Raw genomic sequence first — 22,490 nt, 5'->3', positions numbered from 1 at the left:
TTCTGAGTAAATGAGTGAAAAAGCAAGGGAACTGGTTTGTGGGAAGAACGGGACTCGGCGTCGGAGGATAAACTCCCTCTTGGTCTTAGTTTCTCCATTTGTACAAGAAGGGGGGTGGGGGGCTAGAGCTCCGAGATCAGTGGCGCTCGGAAAAGAAGCAGAGGGAGCGGCCAGGACGGAGAAGACAAAACGAAGCGGACTTGGCACGCGGGCCCGGACCGGAGCTAGGCGCTTGCGCACTTCGGCCGTGGCTTTGGGGCACGCTCCGCCTCCCGCGGCGCGTGACGCCGAGCCCGATGGGGGCGGGGCCCGGAGCCGGAGCGGTACCGGGGCCGGTGAGCTGCCGCTCGCAGCTGTGCGCTGTGGCCGGGGCCTCGTTGCAGCACGAGTTGGGGGAGGAGCGAGCTGCCCCGCCGTTGGATGGGGTATCCCGAGAGCGCGGCGGCGGGCGGAGGGTGAGTGAGCGAGGGGAGGAGGGCTGGGCGAGGGCAGCTCGGCTTCCCGCGGCTCGCTGTAGCCCGTGCCGCGTGGCCCTGGGTAGTCCTGGGAGACCTTTGTGGCGCCCCTCCAGGGGGCACCGACCGCAGGCGGCGGGCCCTCGGGTTTGGAGCTTTCTGCAGGGGGGACCCGACGGGAGCCTTCCATGTCCTGCCCAGCCCCTCCGGAGCATGGCAGTGGGAGCGCCGGCTCACACGTATCCAGTGTTTTAATGTGTGCAAAGCGCTTTAATACTCTCACTTGGTCCTCACAGTGCCGGGAGAAAGATGTCCTTCTTCACTCCGTTTTAAAGAGGAGGAAGCGGAGAACGCGGAGAACGCGGGGGGTGAGCGTCCGAGGCCGGCTTCGAGCTCGGGGTTCCGCGGCCCGCCCCCTTGTGCCATTAGTTAGTGCCCAGGCTCCCGAGCGCGCCGTGTTCCCTCCCCCCACCCCAAAACCCAAGGCCTTTTACAAAGACTTATTCTGTCAGTGCCTCCTGAGAACCTGTGGCTTAGGGTAGGGGCCTTTAAAAGTGTTTATTGGGTTCCATGGGAACTGGCGTGAAATTAATGTTTCACATCCCAGCACGCGCTTATCCGAATCCGGCACGCGCAGAGTTGTAGGCTGGGCCCAGGGGAGTCCAAAATGGAATTAAAAACGGCCCCTGCCCTCCGGAAGGTCGCAGTCACGGGTGAGTGGTGGCGCCAGCATTTCCCCCGCCCTTGGGTTACATCTCGGGGCCCTGCCTCGGTGAGGCTGGATGGAAGAGGTTCCTCCTCGGTGACGGCCCGAGGCTGGTAAGTTGTGTACGGAGTGTCGCCCCTTCTGTCAGTACCCGGGCTTGGCACTCCTAGCTGAAATGAATTCACTCCTGCAGATTCCAATGAGGCAAAGGAAACTTCTAAGTGCATTTTGCAGCTTATTTTCCTTCTCTCTCCGTTGCATATAAAATACTATTTCGAGGCCCTCCACATTCTGGCCGGAGCCTACCTTTTTGCTTTGAGCCGTATTTTGCACCCCGTGTTCCAGCTAGATTAGACTCAAGATTATAACCTGCTCTTTACCTTCTCTGTGCATTCCTGGAATCCGTCCCCCGGGGCTGGGACACACACTCCCTGTCACTATTAGAGTCTCTTCAAAACCTACCACAAATGCCACCTTCATACGGCCTTTACCAAGTACCCGACCACTCCCTCCCAAAGCTGAAAGATTTCTTTGTCTCATCCCTTCCTTTTCGCCCGGCTCTTCCCCATTCCATTGTAAACTTTTTAAAGAAAAAAAAAATGCTGTTTTTTGTTTTTGGTTTTTTTTTTTTTTTTTAATACCATTTTATTCCCATATCCCTGCATAAAGCATTTAATAAATATTTCGTTAATTGAATTTCTCCAGAAAGAGGATTCCTTATTAATAATAGATACTATTATATGCTCTCAGTATAGCTAAATATGTAAAACAAACAAAAAACTATGACCTTATTCCTTAAGTTTTCAGTTTAAATAATAGCAAGACAAGAAATATTTCCCTTTCTTCATTCCCCAAAATGAATAATTTGAGAAGGATTTATGATTGTTTTTCCCCTCCACATTATGCTTTCTTGGAAGACAGGAGGAAGTAAACAGTACTGTAGGTGGAGAAATCCTAAGAGATTTCCACATTTGAGCCAGCCAGAAATTTGAATCAGCAGGTAGGACTAAAGGATCTTATTTTAGCTAAAAAAGATTTTACTGTAGGTGCTATTCTTCTGTAATACCAGAATAGATATTTGTGGGAGGAAAAGACGCATTTAAGGGTATTGAAGAATTACTAGTGGTTTTTGGAGTATGTCTAATATACTTTAAATATGTTCATTAAGTTTTTAGCATACAATGTAGTGATTTTTCTTCATAACCTTTCCATTTTCCTTAACAGAAATCCTTATATACTTAGTTGACAGGTAGGCTTCTTATTTCTACTTGTAGAAGTTGGGTAGTAGGAGGTTTCTTCACAAGTCAAATTACGTTTGAAATTTCAGGAAATTTATTAGGAACTTAATTCCTAGAAAGTTGGCTGCAAAGTCCTTTGCTCTTTAAGACTAGGTTCAAAAATTCACTTCCTCTAGTCAATTCTGATTAACCTCATTTCATCTTTTATGAAAGGAATAAACAAAGAAAAATTTTAGTGGCCTTTTTCCTCCTTTAGTCCATCATTTATTTATCCCTTTTATTGAACCTTTCCTTAGGTGCCCAATACCCTTATGCTGCTCCTAGCTAACTTTTTTCCTCCCAATCTAGATCTAATACTATATTCTGGACCTCTCATCAAAATCCATGAAATGTTTGGTAGAAGTTTGGGGAAATTAATTCATACTATAATGTTAATGACTGATAATGGATACTATGTTACTTGTCCCAGAAATATTTGTGTTTTAAAATGGTCTAAATCTCAACCCAAATGAATATAACATTAAAGGAAGAATTTTACAGTTGTGATAAGTGGATAAAACTCTATTTTCAGGTTAGTCTTAACTCCTCCAAAACTTAAAATTATAACTATCTTTAAAAAAAAAAAAGCATAATGGACTGCCAAAATAGGTTTAATAACAGACTTTGAAGACTTCTTGTTAGTTATATTGTAATATTGATTCTTTTTGTGGGTGGTATGTGTTGGACTAGATTGGCCAATGGGACCTCCAATTCCAAAATTCTGTGATTCCTTTTTATTCTCATAATAACCTCCAAGGCACCAGGGTCACTGCTTCTGAAATAAATCTTGTATAGATGTTTCATAACTTTATTCAACATCACAAAAATCTAACCTCCATCCAAGTGTTTTTTTTTTTTTAAAGAAGTTTAACTTTTTCTAGTATTTTCAACATTTTCCACCTGGAAAGGGGTACTAGATATAATTGCTTAATCTATTTTTATCTCCAGTGACTTATTTAAAAGTCTGATATATAGATTGTAGGGTCAATTAAAACCACATGCATAGAGATAATATTGATATAGGATAACAATGAAAATAATAAACCAAAAGCTCTACTATCACAAAGGACACTTTTTAAAAAAGTAGCCGGGCGTTTTATACTTTGTTATTGACATGCCTATCCAGCCTATCCTTGTCTGACCTTGCACAAAGGCATAGTTAGAAAATCATTATATGAGTCCTGGGACCTGAGGCACTATGCTGTATTTCTAGTGTCTCAGGGCTTCCTTTCTGCTTTTTGTGGTTCTTGTAATACCTACAACTAGGAAATATGTTTTCTGGCCCCCATAATTTGTAGTCTTATGGTGCCATAAGCAAAGCCACTGCATAGAAGGAATATTTGAGTAAGAGCATTAGCCCTTCTCTTGTTTTTAAAGTCACTAAGCAGATTCTCCCAAACAAAAGGCATGGCAAGTCAAAGACATGTTTGCTACTTTTATATGTGTTTATAAAACCCAGATAAAGGCCTGCTTCATGTATAAATTCTGTTAAGTCCGGCTATTTATGCTTCCCAAGTGAATGAGTGGTCTTCTGATGCTTATTATTTAGAGGTAGTTATAAAGATTGATAAAGCACTAAACTTAGTCAGGAAGTACAAAGTCAAATCCTCACATACTTATTACATGTATGATGCTGAACAAGTCAATCATTGTTTGCCTCAGTTATCTCACCTATAAAATATGTATAATATCCATTTTAAGGATAAAATGAGATATTTTTCATGCTCTTTATAAACCTTAAAGTGCTACATGAGTTCTAGCTGTTTTTATTATTACTGTGAAGCAATATTGCTCATTATTTTCCAGCATCCTCTTTAAGATTTTACAAATGTGTTTCTGCTGGCAGAAATCAGGTGTTTGTTAATGAAGGTCATTTTCAGGCTCTTCTTCCCATTATAACAGTTAATTTACATTAGTTAAACTTGTTTTCATGATAATTTGTGTTGCTATCCTTTCCTTTATCCATTTTGCATTTTTGATATCAGTAACTTCTCTAAATAGGTCAGGTTAGAGTTGTTTTAACTGCATAGTGATATTATCACACTGACTTATCTAGTCCTATATATCTGAAAAGGAATCCCACTATACCATCCCTGACAAGTGGTCATTTGCCCTCTTCTTAAAAGCATCTCATAAGGGAGGAACCTACTACCTCTCATAGCACTCCATTCTACTTTCAGATCTGATTTTTAGGAATCTTTCTTTATATCAAGCCTAAATCTATCCCTTTGCAGCTTCTACTCTTTGCTTCCCGTTCTGGTGCACAACAGCAAAAAAATCTAACTTTGGTTGCCTGTCCAACACTGAAACATCTCTCTCGTGTATGTGTATATTATCTTGTTTTATTTTCACAACTCTGAAAGTAGTTTCTATTATTATCCCAGCTTCTTAAAGGAAGAAACTGAGGAAGAAATTACATCACATAGCTTGTAAGTGTCAGGGACTGGAGGCAAATTTAGAATTTCCTGACTCAGTCCTGTACTCTATTCATTATATTACCTAATTATGTCTTGTCTTGTCCTTTCTCTTTTTCTTTTCTTCTTTCCCTTCTCTTCCCACAATCCACTTAAATTGACCCTTATTTACTGGTGCTCTGCTTAAAGCTATATAAATTTTGATCCCTGAAAGTTATCTTGGGGTTATTTATGGCTAGGACCATGCCTTAAATCCAAATCACTCTGTCACATGTATTGACCAGCAATTTGTCCCCAGCCTCCCCCCACTTGGTATTTGTTTAAGCCCTCCTTTCCTCAAATTAATGCTAATAGCAGTTCTTTCTATTTTGGCCAGAAACCCTAAGGGGTTCCCCCTCCCAGGTTGATTTTTTTTTTTTTTTTAAAGCTAGGTAAAAGAGGCCATTCTTTGCCTGCTTCCTTAATCACTTACTCTCTGAATGGCTTTGCCTCACTCAAATCAAGACCTATTAAAGACCTTAGCCTCCCTTTTTTGTGGAAGGCCATCTCCAGTTGTACTGATCTGGACCCAGATATGTCTGGAGGAAAAAATGAGATTGGTAATTTTGCACAGCCCACTCTCACTTAAATCCAATTCACATGCATGTCATGACATCGCTTTCTTGATGCCATGGTCCACCTTAGCTACAAAGGGCAAGCAACAACATATCCCCTACTAATGAGGGAAAGAAAAGGGGGTCATAGATAGTAAGATAATCCCATGAGGCACAGTGTCCCCTATAAAATGAATTTACAGGCTCGAAAACCTAGATTGATAAATAAAAAGGTTTATTGTAGGTATTTGGAAGTAAAGCTCAGTTAGAAAGACGCCAGAGCCAGAGGTGGCCACTGGGCGGTCAGGAACCCTTACATGGCTAGAAGGATACCATGTGTTGGCTAGGAGGGCTCCTGCAAAGAGGGCGCTCCGGCTCACCTCTTTTATACCCAAAAAAGATGATGGGCGGTACCCCTAAGTTCTCGGCAGGCTTTTCAGTTAGCTCAGATCAGGTGAGGGCTGGGGGGAAGCTGAGTTGATAGTGGGGCTGGGCCCCGATATTCAAAGGGTGCTTTTGACCAGGATTTGTGAATCAAGGTCAGCCATGGGTTGGGCAATTAGAAAAGAATCTTAAAGGGACCTCAACCCCCATCAGTTCCCCCCTTAAACAGTTGAGACTTAAATTCATTTAAGAAAAAAAGAAAATTTGGGGCAGTGTCCTTAAGGCAAGGTTGAAGATTTTCTCCAAAGATCTTCAGAGTAGCGGGGTCCCCTCGTCTTGTTCCCCCCTCAAACCATCACCTCCAAATGCATGTGGGAAAAGGGGCATTGATCTCCTCTTTAACTGCTTCAAGCTGACAAGGGTCGTAGAGATTTGGGGTTCTATGCCAGGAGGTGAGGTGTGAGGTGTGGGGGATGGCAGCAGGGCATCAAGGAGGTGTTCTGGTCAGTTGTTCCCAGTCATTGTTCTCCAGGCTGAAAGGCCAGCTGAGAATCCAAAGTGTGAAGCCTAGAGAAAACAGATCTTGAGGACAGATTAAAAGTGGGGTATCATCCAGGGTGGAGATGGTGACATTCAGGAGAATAGGGCCTTTAGCAAGAAATGCATCAAGTCCCTTCTGTGGGCTGCTTGTCTGATAGCCCATCTAATTATCAAAGAGAAATAGGAGAAATTGCTGGGAGAAAAGATTATTTGTAGCCTAGCTCTTTCACCCTTAATTTCCTGGAAAACTAATTTCTCCTGGGATTGGGATTAACCAGAAGCCAGGAGAGGCAAGAAGCCTTAATATCTAGTAGATTTAATGAACCACTGCTCTTTTATAAGGCAGGGTCTAGGGATGGGTATATCCCCAGTTGTCAGAGCTGCAGATCAAGATAAGAATGCAGTTTAAGGTCTTGGAAATGTTGGAAAAACTGCTGTCTTTCTTGAAGAGAGTTAGTTATTCTATAAGCAAAGATCCTGAATCTTTCCTTCCTAGTTTCCCCACTCTTTATGGGGGAGGGGTGAAAGGAGTCAGGGTGCACAGTATCAGTATAGCCTGAGGTGTTTGGGCTGTCCTGTGATAAAGGGAAACAGGGCCAGACCTCAAATTCCTACCAGGGAGCAGGACGCTGGGGGCGGTCAACCCTTGTGGTGTTTGCTGTGGTGGTGAGAAGGCAGTTCCTCCTGCTCAAATTTAGGGCAGAGACTGGGGTCTTCTAAGGCTTAAGTCTAGAAGAGATTTGCATCAAAAGGGCATCGCTGCTTCTTTCTGAGTGTCTGGAGGCAGGAGTTGCCCTGAGAAGAGAACTGAGAGTCTCAGATTAATAAGATAAAGGGAAACCAACAGGTGTTAGAAATCAGTTTTGGTCTTACAGATCTCTATTAGTTGTCCGGTAGCAGACAGATGACCAGGCTAAATGCTTCCCAAGCATTTAGGATACAATGATTACATATAATCAGGCTAGAAACAGCAAGGTATGACATAAGTGAATTGCATTAACAATTTCCATTGACTATTGCTCTGATCTTAAAATCAGTTACATGAGGGAAAAAATGCAAGAACATAAATTCTAAACAAATATTTATCATAACCTTATGTTGATAACAATAAGGAATTTGTCGCAATGAGTTACAAATCAGTTTGTTTTAAAGATACCCAATGCAGATACAATAATATACAGAATGTCTAATTCCACATAAGAGAATTCAAGAAGTTAGCAGTTTAACTTTTAGAAATAAATCCTACCAAAATATGGATGGCATTCACAGAAACTCAGGCTGTTTGAATATTGCTCTTTTCCCAACCTTTTCCCTTCAAAGGGGCTAGCTTTGCTGGGTGTGTCCTAACAGCAGGGGAGCCTGTCAAGGTGGGTGGAGATAGATTAATCTGTTCAGTGGAGTTTGAGAGGCAGTAACTGGACCCCAACTTTATAGCTTTCATTCCCTTTAGGCGTCCCTAAGAGAGAGATACGACAAAAAGTTTTATTTCAACAGAGCCGTGCCATGACATCTCAATGAGCAATGCTTTGCTTGATCATAGAGCTCCAGACAGCGTCAATCAAGTCCCAGGAAATTGAGCTGTCCCACCTCACTGATAGAGAGTGGGGGGTTTGTGTTATCTCATGAACAGTAAATCAGGAAGACTGAAATAGAGGCCAGAGCAATATTGGAGTAGGTCTCTAGAGAGATGACATAGTCAGTGGAGACAGTATCTTGATAAGAGATTCCCATAGCTTGGGCTCCAAGCGAGACACAAAAAATGGAGTTTTAGAGCTTCATTCTTTCTCTCTCTCTCTCTCTCTCTCTCTCTCTCTCTCTCTCTCTCTCTCTCTCTCTCTCTCTCTCTCTCTCTCTCATCTGATTTTTGGTTGTTTTTAAAGAATAATCCCAAAGACTGAATAGGATTTCACAGTTAAAACAGCATGGTCAAAGCTGCATTTCAGAAAAAAAGCCCTTAATTATAGACATAGGGGGCATAGGATGCCATTCCAGAAGAATAGGAGAGACCTGAGACAGAGAAAAAGGCTTGGACAGCTACTTTAAATTCTCTGTCTAGGCTTTAGAGAGCAGTATGCCTTGAGGCTTAGAAAGAAAATGGGCAGTTTTAAAATCCTACATCCAGCCTAGAGAGCATGCTCTAATACAGGATGATGAGTCCCCGTTTTAAAATGGGACAAACTAGTGATCTGAGAGGGCTGGAAGCCTTGGCTCCTTTAAGAGCCAGGTAAAAGTTTTGGGAGGGGCGTTCAGAGATCTTGAAAAAAGTCCCCAAATCTTCCCACTGTACCCCAGGAAGGGGATAGGATGGGAGCATTTAAATGGCAGGTTAAACCTCATAGGAGAGGTTGGAAAAGAGAGAGGATGGGGGAAGAGAGAGATGTTATCTTACCCAGTGCTTCTCAGGTGGCGAAGGTGAAGGCTCACGCAGTTGGGTAGAGACACATCTCCAAATTCACCCCCATCCATTGACTACAGCCTGACCACTACGGTACAGTGCGAGAGAGGCTCAAACACAGATAGCTCCCCCAGAAGAGATCAAGGAGACTGCTGGCCTGGGACCCAAGAGGGATGGCCACGTGGTGGGGGAGAGGTGAAGAAGAGACCCTTTCCTGTGTGTCTCGGAGTTGTGGCCTGAGGGCAGGCTTTTCTGGTGAAATAAAGGAATTAGAAATACCTTGGCTCTAGAAGCAGCTTCTAGAGACAGAGTGAGACGAAAAGAGAACTTTTTGCCTGAAATGCAGTCTCCACGGGAGACTTTTGGCTCGCACCCCAAACCTGGTCTGGGTGCCCTATGTTTTAGAGATAGAGTGAGATGAGGGTAGGAACACAGATATTCTTCCCGGAAGCTGCTCGAGCTGCTAAAGACAAAAATTGGTTCTGAGAGACCTGAAAAGGTTAAGGTTATTTTTCGGGGTTCCCGGGCGGGCCACCAACTGATGAGGGAAAGGAAAGGGGGAACCCCATTTCTCGGCACATAGATAATCCCATGAGGCGCAGTGTCCCCTGTAAAATGAATTTACAGGCCTGAAAACCTAGATTGATAAATAAAAGGTTTATTGTAGGAATTTGGAAGTAAAGCTCAGTTAGAAAGACGCCAGGGCCAGAGGTGGCTGCTGGGCAGGCAGGAACCTTTACATGGCTGGAAGGATACCATGTGTTGTCTGGGAGGGCTCCTCCAAAGAGGGATCACCTCAGATCAGGTGAGGGCTAGGGGGAAGCTGAGTTGATAGTGGGGCTGGGCCCCGATATTCAAAGGGTGCTTTTGACCAGGATTTGTGAATCAAGGTCAGCCATGGGTTGGGCAATTAGAAAGGAATCTTAAAGGGATCTCAATCCCCCATCACTACCACGTCTTTTCTTCTGCAAGTTGAACCTTCTAATCTCCTTCGTCCATTCCTCATATTGATGTGGAGCAGGAACTGCCTCCATTGTCAGAATGTTCCCATTTCCTTAGACTGTTTTGTTATATCTAAAAAGTATTCTCTACTTACTTCTGTTTGATCCTGTACCTTCTCACATAGATGCTCATGCAAGTTTGTTCTCAACTAGAATGTGTCCTAAATTCCCTTGGATCTCACCCTTACTTCCTGACCTTCTTCCCTCTGAACCTTTAAAAAGCCATTTCACCCAAAGCATGCCGTAGAATTATTTTGATTTAGCTGATGAGCCTTACAGAGCATCTTTTATGACTATGATAAATACCTAATGTAAATTCTTCACATTTTGAACCATTCTCTCACCACTTGATACCTACCTGGTACTTTATGTACCTCCTACTTCTTCATTATGACATGGACTTTCACTAGAGTAGTTGTCCTTCACCGAATACCTTCTAGCATGTCCATGTCCTTCTTTCCTTCTTAAACTGGCATCCTTAACAGTAGCCAAGATGGGGTCTGACTAGAGCGGACAGTCACCACCTTATTCCCAGGTGCTTTTTTCAGTACCAAGGCATATGAATATACATTCTATCCCAAAAAGCAAAAAAATAAAAAAAATTCAGACGAATTGCTATCTAACCATGCCTTTTCAGCTTGTTATTTGTAAGATCAATATTTTTTTTATCCAAGCATAAACTTTATATTTATATCTGTTTCATCCTCTTAAGATCAGTCCAATTTTCTATCTAGTTTATCAAGATGTTTTTGAATTCTGTCATCCAGCTTGCCTCCTAGTTTCTAATAATTTTGATGAGCATTTCATCTGTGTTTTTATCTGTCATTTATTCATGATGCGTGGTTGTGAAGATTCTGTGTGGTCCACAAATTTCAGGCCATTCTCATTCCTTACTCCTGAGCCATCTTTTTGAACATCTTTCATTATTAGAATAAGCTTTTTAAAAACACTCTTTATCACTCTATTCTTCCATTCAAAAATTAAAAACACTCTTTATCACTCTATTCTTCCATTCAAAAATTATCAGAAATATCTTTTTCCCACAAGGTTGGTTCAAAGTACTTTACCTTGAATAAGTCAAGGTACTGACTTATCTTGCCTGCCTATTCAATTTCTCTACAGGAACCTAAAATTTCTGCCACAATAGTTTCCTTCCCTACTCTTGAATGTGCTTGGAGACTTCTTGCCTCTCTGAACTTTTTTATCTGGAATTCTCTTATGCTCCTTTCTATCTGCCTACTCATTCTCACCAAACTTCCATTCTGTCTCCTCATCTATCTTCTCTGCTCACTATTGCTTCTGGAATGAAAACCTCCTTTCAATTGAAAGTAATTACTCCCTTTTCCAAATCTTGTACCATTTTCTGGTCACAGTTATTAGATAGTCTTTAATGTAGATTGCCTAGTATGGTAATTATATTTAACACATCTTATAGCCCCATGTAGATTATAAGCTACCAGAGGGCCAAGAATTTTGTCACATATTGCCAAAGTATCTTGCATATAGATACTCATATATTTATTGATTAAAATAGTCATTTGTTTAGAGTTAGTAATGACTTTTGATTAAGCAAATAACAGAGAATACTAAATTAATTTTATTATGTAAACTATTTTGTAGAATCATTTTATAGAATTAATATGTTATGTATTAGTGGCACATTGTTTCAGTTTAGCAAAGAAGGGACTGTTTTGTTTATTCATCATTAGTGTTAGATGTTCTTGAATAGAATTTACTGAAGAGTTAATTTCAAGAAATCTCTGGTGCCTTGTAGTCCAAATTGTACTTGTACTAGAAAGTAGTTTGCTTCCCTAACAATGGGTCATCTAGTCTTTGTCTGAAGGACTAAAGTTAAAGAGCTTCTACCTTCTGTGACATTTTTCTTACTTGGGGTAGTAAGAACACTTGGGGTAGTGTTTTTTGTTTTGTTTTATTTTGGTTTTTTGCTGTGGCAATTGGGGTTAAGTGACTTTCCTACGGTCACACAGGTAGGAAGTATTAAGTGTCTGAGGCCAGATTTGATCTCAGATCCTCCTGATTTCAGGGCTGGTGCTCTATCCACTGCGCCACCTAGCTGCCACTTGGGCAGTTTTAATTGTTGGGAAACTTTACTTTCATAAAGCCTAAATTTGCCCTTTTGTTCTTTGTCTTTTAGGAGTGAAAGGAAAAGACAAAATGAAGATAGGTTTCATATGCTGGCAGCTTTAGGCTTTACATCCTCAGTCCTTTAAGTAATAATAACTTTTTCTTGGCATAAACAAAAGGTTCTTTATTATCCTAATTGTCCTCCTCTGCACATTTTGCAGCTTATCGATATATTTCCAAAAATCTAGTGCCCAGAACTGAACATAATATTCCAGATATGATCTGCCCAGGGCAGAGCACAACAAAACTGTCACTGTTCCTAGTACTCTCTTTTCTAATGCAGCCAAAAGTTAGTTACCTTCTTAACTTCTATGGTACTTTGATTAATATTGAGCATGGTATCCATTAATAACAACTTCCCTCACTTCCCCCTCTTTCTCACCCTGCCTCAAACTTTTCATATAAACTGCTCTGTCTTTCCTCATCTTGTATTTGTGAAGCTGATTTTATGTGCCCAGGCATAAAACTTTACATTCATTGCATCAAATTTTATCTTTGCATTCTGCTTCTTTTATTAATTGTGTCTTCTACATATTTAATGTGCACGCCTTCTTTGCTCTTATTCAAGTTATTCCTAAAATTGTTATACAGCATAGTGTCAAAGTACCAGAGGTGTTCCACTCGGCACTTGCTTCCAAGGTGTCCACAAGAAGTACTAAGCATACAAAGAGCTATAAGATACCATCTTTGCCCTCAAGTCATTATGTACTAGTAAGGACCAGTATTTAGGCACTGGAAACAAAAAGAAAAAAATGAAAAATACTCTGTACTCTTGAAGAGTTTTATATTTTATTTTATATATATATATATATATGTATATATATATATATATATATTTTGCTCTAAAACCTCAAAATTGAAGGCTTATTAGATAAACTAATCTCTGCAACATTGTTTTCAAATATACAGAGGAGAAAAGGCAACTTGCCTAATTCTTATTGTGTTTCTGCTATTTCTGCTAAGAAGAGTGATCTTTTATTGGAAAGAACAAAATAAAAACAGCTACTAGGGAGCTGGCACCCTAGATTAAGTAGGGAAATAATAAGAAAGTATATAGTTGTTCCTGATAAATTTGGTTTATCTGGCCCAAATGAACTGTATTTTCTGATTCTTAAAATTGGTAGACACAATTATGGCATAAGGTGAGCCTCTGGTAATATTGTAAAGATCATGTAGAACAGAAGAGGGTCTGTAGAACTAGAGAAAGATAAATGCCCTGGTTTTAAAAAGAAATAAAGGAAAGAATGGAACCTACAGTCTATGTAGTCCTTCTTGACTTAAGTTACAGGCAGAATTTTAAGTACACATTTTTAACACGTTGTGATGATTTAAAAAGTGATGATTGTGGAGCGGGAAGACATTCGGATTGCCCAGACTAATCTGTTGTCTTTTTTCTGACAAATTTACCAAATTAACTTGGGGGAGGTTACCATAGATAGTTTAGCAAATCATTTAATCAAGCATTTCATGGTAATCTTATGGAAAATATAAGGAAATGGGGTTATATGATTATAAAATTAGATTATATTTGGAACTGATTTTATGGCTTATCTCAGAGTAGTTTTGAATGATTGTAGGTCATCTTGGCCTAGAGTTCCCCAGTGGAGTACCTCAGGGATCTGTGCTGGACTCTGTGATGTTTAACATTTGTCTTATCAGTGATTTGGATAAAGATATAGAAAGCATCCTCATAAAATTTGCAAATGACCCAAAGCTAGCAAGCATATAACAGATCATGTGGCAGTCAGCTTTCAAAAAGATCTCAATTAAGACAGACCTTTGGATTGAATGTAATAGAATGACATTTGGCAAAGCAAATTATGAAGTCTTATATTTGGTCTCAAGAAATCAGCATTGATGTTGAGATTCAAAAGGGACCCCAAAAGGTTGGGAGCCACAAGTGTCTAAAAAGAATTTGCAAGCTTGAAGTCAAGGGGCAAAGTTTATTGTAATTGTAAGGCCTATTGAAGTGGGCTAAATTCCAGAAGGATTTAGCAAGGAACCAGGAGACAAATTTATGTCATTTAATTTTATGGTCTAGCCTAGAACTGAGGAGTGGTCTATTCAGACCAGCAGATTATCTATTTAACAGTCAGCAATGTTTATAGGACTATCATAAGGCTTGAAGACTTTAGAATCAGACTGATTATTAGAACAAAAGTACCCTAAGTTCAGAGGACCCCATCACTGCTGATGATGGTGTAGCTCAGGGGACACATACTAAATTTCTGTTTATGTGAAAGAGGTCTGAGGGTTTTCTAGAGTGTAGGTTCCTTAGCAACCAACAATGTGATAAAGAAATCCCCAAAAAATGTAACCTGGAGGTACTTTAAGAGAGGAATCAATTCCAGGAACAAAAAGGTGATTGCCCTCCTGTCTGACTACATCTGAAGGATTGTGTTCAGTTTGGTTGAGTCTCTAGAGGAGGAAGGGCAACCAAAACAGTATAGATAGAACCTTACACCACATGAAAGAAAGCTTGATGCAGTGACTAAATTTAGCCTGGAAATTGGAATACTGGGATAGGTGATGAGAATGGGTCTTAAAATTGTAGTCTTCAAGTATTTGATAGGATATTGTGTAGAAATGAAATTAGACTTGTTCTGTCTGGAGAGGAAAGAGCTTCTCTTTTTTGTAGCATTTGGTAGAATTAGCAAAAAAGGATGTTTAGGCTTGATATAAGAAAAAATTACCCAATAATAAAAGCTAGCTAAAAGTGGGGTGGGCTTCCCTGGGGAGATAAATGGGTTCTCCCTCACTGGAGATCTGCTGGAGATTATATGAATACTTTACAAAGATGACATAGTAGCTAGCTAGTCTCTGTTGGATATAGGCTGGACTTAAGACATATTTTAACTCTGAAATGATGTGATTCTGTGACCTGCTTCTTAATTTTCCTATTACTGGTGAGGGCACCAGTCACCTAGTAACCCAGGCTCCTGAACTAGGTGATGTACTCATCTCTCCTCATTCTGTCCTGCTCACATTTAATCTGATTCCAAGTTCTATCAATTTTACCTTTGCAACATAGACACCCCCTTCTCTCCTCTGATTGTAACCACTAGACCCCCATTATCTCGTGTCAATCTATAGCAGTAGTCTGTTAGTTTATCTCCCTTTGTCAAGCTTTTCTGTTCCCCTGTCTTCCACTGTCAAAATGATTTTCCAAAAATGCACATCCAACCATGAAATTCCTCTATTCAGTAAACTCCAGAGGTTTTCTATCCAATACAAAACATTCTGTTTGGTGCCCAAAGCCCTTCATAACTTGGCCCCTTCCTACCTTTCCAGTCTTGCTAATTGGTTGTGAGGAAGGAAGATGTCATTGTAAAAAAATATACTGACTACCTCATTGCTATTTTTTCAAAAAGATATTCCATGGCCTTACTCTGCATTTTCAGTGACTATCCCCAAACCTAAAATTCTCTCCCTCTTCATCTCTAACTCCTTGCTTCCTTCAAGTCCCAGATAAAGGCTCACCTTCTACAAGAAATCTTTCCTGGTCCCTCTTATGCTGGTGTGTCCTTTTATTAATTAGTAATAATTAATAATCTCATTTAATTAATGAGATTAAATTATCTCCAATTTGTTTTGTATATATGTCATTTATTCATTGTTCTTTGCAAGTTGTCTCCATCCTAATTTAGTTTACAGTTTCCTTAAGAGCAGAGATTTTTTTTTTTCCTCATTCTTTGTATCTCCAGTACTTTGAGTAGTATCTGGCATATAATAGGCATTTAATAAATACCAGATGTAAACAGCCAGAGAGCCATATGGAAATCAGAACAGCATTCTTTGTTTCTTGTGATGATAAGCTTTTTTGATGTAAGAGGTAACAAAGATCAAAAAAAGAAATAAAAAGAAATGGAAAAGGAAAAAATATATTAAATATTTATGGACCCTTATGATATATAATGAATGGCTTGGGGGGGAGAGGGGTGTGCAGTAAACAAAAACTTAGCATCCTATAACATATAAAGAACTGACACAAATATATAAGGTAATTATCAAGATTTTATTCAAGTTCTTCAGAGAAAATACAGACAGTACATTTTCAAACTAAAGGAATTCAGTACAAAAACAACACTAAAAAAAAGTACAAAACAGAACAGCTTTAAAAGTACCATTGTAGGGACAGTCAGCTAGCAAAAAAAAAAAAAAAAGTAAATGTGAAACTTAGTGTTGGAAAGGATGTAGGGAAATAGATAAACAAATTGCTATTGACACTATAGTTTGGTTTAATCCTTGGGTAAACAATCTAATGGTGTCAATAAAGGCTATAAAATCATTCATATTCTTGTATTTTGGGGGATATGCTCCAAGGATATAATTCAAAATGAGAGTAATTTAAAATATTTTTATTCCAGCTAATTAGAATTACACAACACAACAAACAACTGAAAACCCCCAAGATGGCAACTCACAAATAAGCAGACTATATATAGTAGGTAAACACAATGGAAGAGAGTGTTTTAAATAATTTGTATACAGTAAAAATAACTTTGTAAAAAGTAATATATTAACAAAGACCAACAGAAACATTAGTGTTGTCACTAAAGTAATTAAAAATTACACATTAAAAAAAATGTCAGTGATCAACATTATAAATCAGTTTTTAGTAAGATTTTTGCTTATTACTAAGATTCAGCAGTGAAGTTTTTAAAGCATAAACCATTTCAAGGATCAATTAGCTTCACAGTAACTTAAAAATGTTTCAAGTTTTGTTTCAGGTTCATGGGAAAAAAATTTTTGAAACAGTTTCTGCCTGAGATTTGATTCCTTGGCTACAGTGAAGCTTGTACTGTTATTTAATTGTATTTTAATTTGTACTTGTATTTTAATAAAATGCCTTGTACTCTATTAAAATATGTCTCTTGCTTTTCCTTTCCTGCAGTTGTAACACAGATTTCTGTTAGCCAAAGAAATGAGAAAAACATTGAGAAATAATCATGGAAACATGAAGATATCAAGAATTGCTTATCCATTGGGACTGTTTGTCTGTCTGTTCATATATGTTGCATATGTAAAATGGCGATGGGCCTTTGCTACCCAAAGAATCTTCAGCATAACAGAGACTGCTATAGGGCCAAGAAACCAACAGTACCATGAGAAATTGGTGACGGCTAATCGTGCAGTGTTCTATGGAATTATGTTTGATGCTGGAAGCACTGGAACCCGAATACACATCTTTCAGTTCACCCAGAATGCAAAAGGTATGGCCACGAAGATGAAAATTCAGGCCTTATTTTCATTTCTTTGTATTTTATTTTTGTATTTTTTCATATTTCATCATTCATATCACTATTCTCTATTGGATACTGACGTGTTTGTTTCATGTGGAGCTATGATTTTTCCATCAAAGAACTGCTAGTGAGGAACTTCTCTCTCCCTCTACATATCAGCAACTTCTAGTCTTAGAGAAATAAACCTATGGCACTGGAGCTTATAAGTGATTTATCCAAGGCCTCATGATCTTATAGGACAGGAATGGGACTTTAACCCAGATCTTGGAGGCTGGCTGTCTTATCCACTCCACTATGGTCTCTGAGAACATAACCTCTCTGTGGGCATGCTGCTGACGTAAAAGATTTCACAGAATAGACTACTCCAGAACCAAAACACAGTATACATAGTGACAATGATGCAAATGAAAAGATAACTAAAAGTAAGCCAAGCATTGAGTAAATTAAAAATAATAGAACATCTCTAAGAGGAAAACATTATATATATTTTCGTTTTTGTTTGTTTGCTTGTTTGTTTTTGCTGAGACAATTGGAATTAAGTGACTTGCCAAGGGTCACACAACTAGGGACTGTTAAGTGTCTGAGGTCAGATTTGAACTCAGGTTATCCTGACTTCAGGGCTGATACTCTATCTGCTGCACCACCTAGCTGCCCTGTTATATGTATTTTTAAACATATTTCCTTTTCAGATGTTTTTGCTTAATTGTGTGGTTTTTTTGTTTGTTTGTTTGTTTTGGTGGTTGTTGTTGTTTGTTTGTTTTTTATTACAAAGAAGGGATGATTTTTTTCCCTGAACTGAATGATTCACAATTTAAAATGGCATCAGTAAAAAAATTTAAGCACTCTGCAGATCAATAGTCACATAAGTATGTTACAAAAATACTTGGTTTCCACATAAAATTATCACGTTTACAATAAAATCCTGTAAAAACCAGGGTTAGAGGGGAGCAGGAAAATTAAGGCCAAAGGTGTGTGAGAGGTGGGAGAAGAGAGAAGGCAGTAGGATCTTTGAGAAAATGTTCCCCCCCCAAAAAAAATTTTTTTTCTGGTTTCATGGATCTACCCCAAGTATTTGTACTCAAGTTGTGATCATTTTAATACCTATTTTTAGCCATTTTCATCTGTTCCTGCATAGGAAATACAAGCTAATCTTCAAAATAGAAAAGCAATAAGAAAGTTAAATATAATGCATTGAAATCCTAAAATGCATCTACCAGTGAAAGATGATTTTTTGGTTACTCTGTTCAGTTTTAGATTATCCATAACATGGTTCCTCTCCATTAGATGGATCATCAAATGGTAGCTTTTAAGGTTGAAAGTAAAAGTACTAAAGAGATTTCATAGAAGGAATAATCATCATATTACATTTCAGGTCTATTTGATTGAGCATGATTGCAAATGTAAAGACAATAAGACAAATAATATTTCTTCCATTATAAAATTTTGTAAATTACAAAATAGTTTGGGATTGGTTCTCTGTTTTTTGTTTTTGTTTTTGTTTTTGTTTTTGACATTTACTATTAAAAATTGTGTCATCAATACTAACAAAGCCCAACAAAATTTCATAGTGGTACCAGTCTTCCCCCCAAAAAAAATCTAATTTTAACTTCTTTTTTTCTCCTAGAAACTCCCACTTTGACCCATGAAACATTCAAAATCCTAAAACCAGGACTTTCTGCTTATGCTGATGATGTTGATAAGGTAACTTTACTTTCATTTTCTTTTACTATTTAAATGAGAATTTTCTTTACACTAATTTCCAAACCAACCATCTTTCTAGTTGTAGAAATGCAATAACTTCTTTTTTTGAGAGAGCAGAAGAGAAGAAAATTTAATAATGTAATTAAAGTTCACCTAATAATAACTGTTTTAAAGAATGAGACTCCATTTTAGAAATAACAGCCTTGCACTTTATAAATTAGCAGTATTTTATAAGAAGTATGTAGTAAATTTCTCTCCACCCAAATATGACTTTATATTTGAAGAATGAGAACAAAATTACAGAAATCTATATTCTACTTGAGCCTGTTTCTGACCTACATTGAAATGAATATTCCATTGGGGTTGTTATGAACTGAAGTAATGATATTATCAAATTAGGTGGTACAGTGGAAAAGTTTTAGGCAGGAGTCAGGAAGACATGGATTCAAATCCAGACTCAAACACATACCTGCTTTTTGGTCTTGGAGAAGTTATTTAACCTTTTTGCCTCAGTTTCCTCTTCTCGAAAAAGAGGATAATAGCACCTGTTCCACAGGGTTGTTGTGAGGATTATGAGATAATAATTATAAAGCACAGTGCCTGGCACATAGTAAGTGCCATGTAAATGTAAGCTATTGTTATTGTAAAATTTACCATGAATTCTTTTAAAGCTACTGAGTAAAAAAATTCAGAGCTAAAAGAGCTGAAACACATCAATCAACTCTCATTTTATGTACATGAGGAAACTGTCCCCCAAAGATATTAAGTGATTTGTCTAAGTTTCATAGTAAATTAGTAGCAAAGATAAAATTAGGATCCATGTTTCATAACTCCAATGCTGTTATTTGACAAAATCTTTACTAAGTCATCTCAAACTATGAAATAATAAATTGCTTCTAAAGTACTTTCATTGTGGTCCGAAATGTAGTAGCATGCCCTTATTTGGAGCTTGCATGTGTAGACTTGGAACTGGCAGGGAGTTAGAGGTCTTTTAGTCTACTGCCTTCCTTTCTCATTTTACAGGTGAAAAGCAGATCCAGAGTGATTTGGCCAAGGGTACTCAGGCTTGAGCCATAAATAAGATATCACTAGTACATATAACAATTACGTGTCTGAGTTGTATTGATATATCATTGCTGATTCATTAGTAGAGAGTTTTATTGGGAAACAGTTTAGGGAAATGGTGGTAATGTGGGACTTACTGAGCTATGTGGTATAAGCACTGGTAAAACATTGAAAAGTCTTCTTTGATCCATAGATTTGTAAATTAGTAATATCTATGTGAATGTTTAGTTACCTTTTTCCTTTAATGATTCCCAGCATAAGTGAGTTGAATTCTATTCTACTTCTGTCAAGTAGCATTAATTAAGCTCCTATTATGCACTGAGCTCTGTGTTGGGCACTGAAGATCTAAAAACAAAACATCTCCTTCAGGAAGCTTACATTTTAAAGGTGGAAATAATACATATTTGTATTAGTTTATACAAACCTGTAATATAAGGGAATATTGTGGGAGTCAACACTGGCAACTTGGGGGAAGAAAAAAGGGGAGCAGAGATGGGACTTGGAAAGGTTTTATACAGAAAATGACATTTGAGAGTTGAGTCTTAAAGAAATTGGATTTTTTCTACTTGAAAATGTCAGCATCATATTTTGCTTTTAAAATCTCAGAGTACTCAGGGAATAGAAGAACTACTGAATGTTGCTAAAGAAGAAATTCCCTTTGATCTGTGGAAAGTCACACCTTTGGTTCTTAAAGCAACAGCTGGTTTGCGTCTATTACCAGGTGAAAAGGCTCAAAAGTTGCTACAGAAGGTAATCATGTCCAGAATTTTTGTGGGTGATTATATATTTTTCAATTTCAAAAAAAAAAATTATTAGAAACTTATTTTTGAACATCAGTACAACCAAATTAACTTGTTTAATAACTTCTTGCACTTCAATTTAAGCTCATAAATTAAAGGATTTTTTTTGTTGCCATCATCACTTCTCTAAATCCATCCACATCACAATTCTTTGTTCATTGGCATTTATTTTTTTCTTTCATGATTTTGGTTTGTGTGTATTCAGTTCTTCTGGTTTTGCTTTTGTTTTTTTTCCACTTTGCATTATTCCATAAAGCCAGATTTCTTTGTATTCCTTATACTTGTCAGTATTAATGGAATATAATATTCCATAATATTAATGTGCCACAATTTATTTAAGCATCCTTCAATTTTGGGATTCCCAGTTTTATAAAATGATAGACTTAGAGATTATAGTCCTGTTTATGAAAATCCTTTAACAAATTAGAAGAAAACAGAAGGTAATAACTTGTACAGCTATAATTAAAAGAGACTGTAACCAAACAAATGATAGAGGTAATCATAAAAAACAAAATGTATAATTTTGACTACTTAAGATATAAACGTTTTTGTATAAATGACACAGAATGACAACAAGGAAATTATTGGGACAGAAGGAGGAATAGACAATATTTGCTTCGAATAGCACTGTTTGATCTAAGAAAATACAGCAAATTGACAAAAAATATTCATTCTTCCATAGATAAGTAATCAAAGAATAAGAACAATTAAAAAAAAAAAAAGAAAAGAAAAGAAATGCAGTGTCTTGAAAACATACTCCAAATCATTTGTTTTAAATGAAAATTTACTAACATGACCAAATTCAGAAACAATATTAGAGGGATTGTGGTAAGAGAGGTAATACTGATTGATTGTGTTGTAGTAACTGCCTTGGTTCAACTGTCCTAGAAAACAATTAAAAATAGGCAAGAAAAGTGGTTAAATTGTTCATATCTCTTGACCCATTAATCCACCATTGGGTGTGCACTCCAAGGAGGTCAAATATAAAATCCATTCAGTGAACAAGCATTTATTAAATGCCTTCTATGTGTTGGTCTTAGTGCTAGGTACTAAGACTATAAAGACAAAAATAAAATAATCTTTGCTTTCAAGGCATAGATATTTCATAAAGAAAGTAATTGTTAATAAGGAGAAAAAAAGTAAGTGTCCACCAATTGGGGAAAGGCTGAAAAAAAATCATAGTATATGAATGCTTAAATAATTTTCATTATTAAAAGGGAGGATTTGGTGCCATCTATGAATAAGGAGGGGAGAATGGGCACCATGTAATATATCTAGAAATTACTATGATATAAAAACAAAAATGTTTTTTAAATTAAAAAAAAAAAGACTTGAGATGCCCTGAGGAACTGGGGCAAAGGAGAAGAGAAGCAATTAGTGAGGGAAAAGATGTTTAATGATTAATAGAAACATTACAGTTTGCTGATGGTTTTCAATAATAATTTAGCTGCTCTCAATATTTAATTAGCCGTGTGTTTTTATATATTTTTATTTGTATATTTTTAGCTTTTTATTTTCAAAATACATATACATAGTTTTCAATATTGACTCTTGCAAAACTTGTGTTCCAAATTTTTTCTCCCTCCCTTATGCAGCAGTTAATCCAGTAATATAGGTATAGCTATGTCTTTTTAAAAAACCTAATGTTAAGTGCTTCCACATATATGTTATATCATTCCTCAGTAATCTTTTCTAAGACTTACTTATTATTCTCAGTTCTTAACCTAACTTACATCTCTTACGTTTCAGTTTAAGCCAAGTTTAATCACTA

General features: G+C 37.9%; 1 protein-coding gene across 1 annotated transcript in view; it reads left to right on the top strand.

The window, feature by feature from the left end:
• The first annotated feature begins 267 nt into the window (after positions 1 to 267).
• Positions 268 to 22,490, top strand: part of ENTPD6 (ectonucleoside triphosphate diphosphohydrolase 6) — a 52,252-nt gene continuing 30,029 nt past the window's right edge. Inside the window, 4 exon segments of the mRNA XM_074287708.1 lie at positions 268 to 455; positions 16,805 to 17,123; positions 18,778 to 18,854; positions 20,526 to 20,669. Of these exon segments, the coding sequence (XP_074143809.1) occupies positions 16,835 to 17,123; positions 18,778 to 18,854; positions 20,526 to 20,669 (510 nt within the window). The 5' untranslated portion in view covers positions 268 to 455; positions 16,805 to 16,834.

The sequence above is a fragment of the Sminthopsis crassicaudata genome, chromosome 2 (assembly GCF_048593235.1).
Source record: "Sminthopsis crassicaudata isolate SCR6 chromosome 2, ASM4859323v1, whole genome shotgun sequence".
Taxonomy (NCBI): domain Eukaryota; kingdom Metazoa; phylum Chordata; class Mammalia; order Dasyuromorphia; family Dasyuridae; genus Sminthopsis; species Sminthopsis crassicaudata.
Note: the sequence above shows the minus strand (reverse complement) of the source record. Positions and strands in the feature narration are given on the sequence as shown.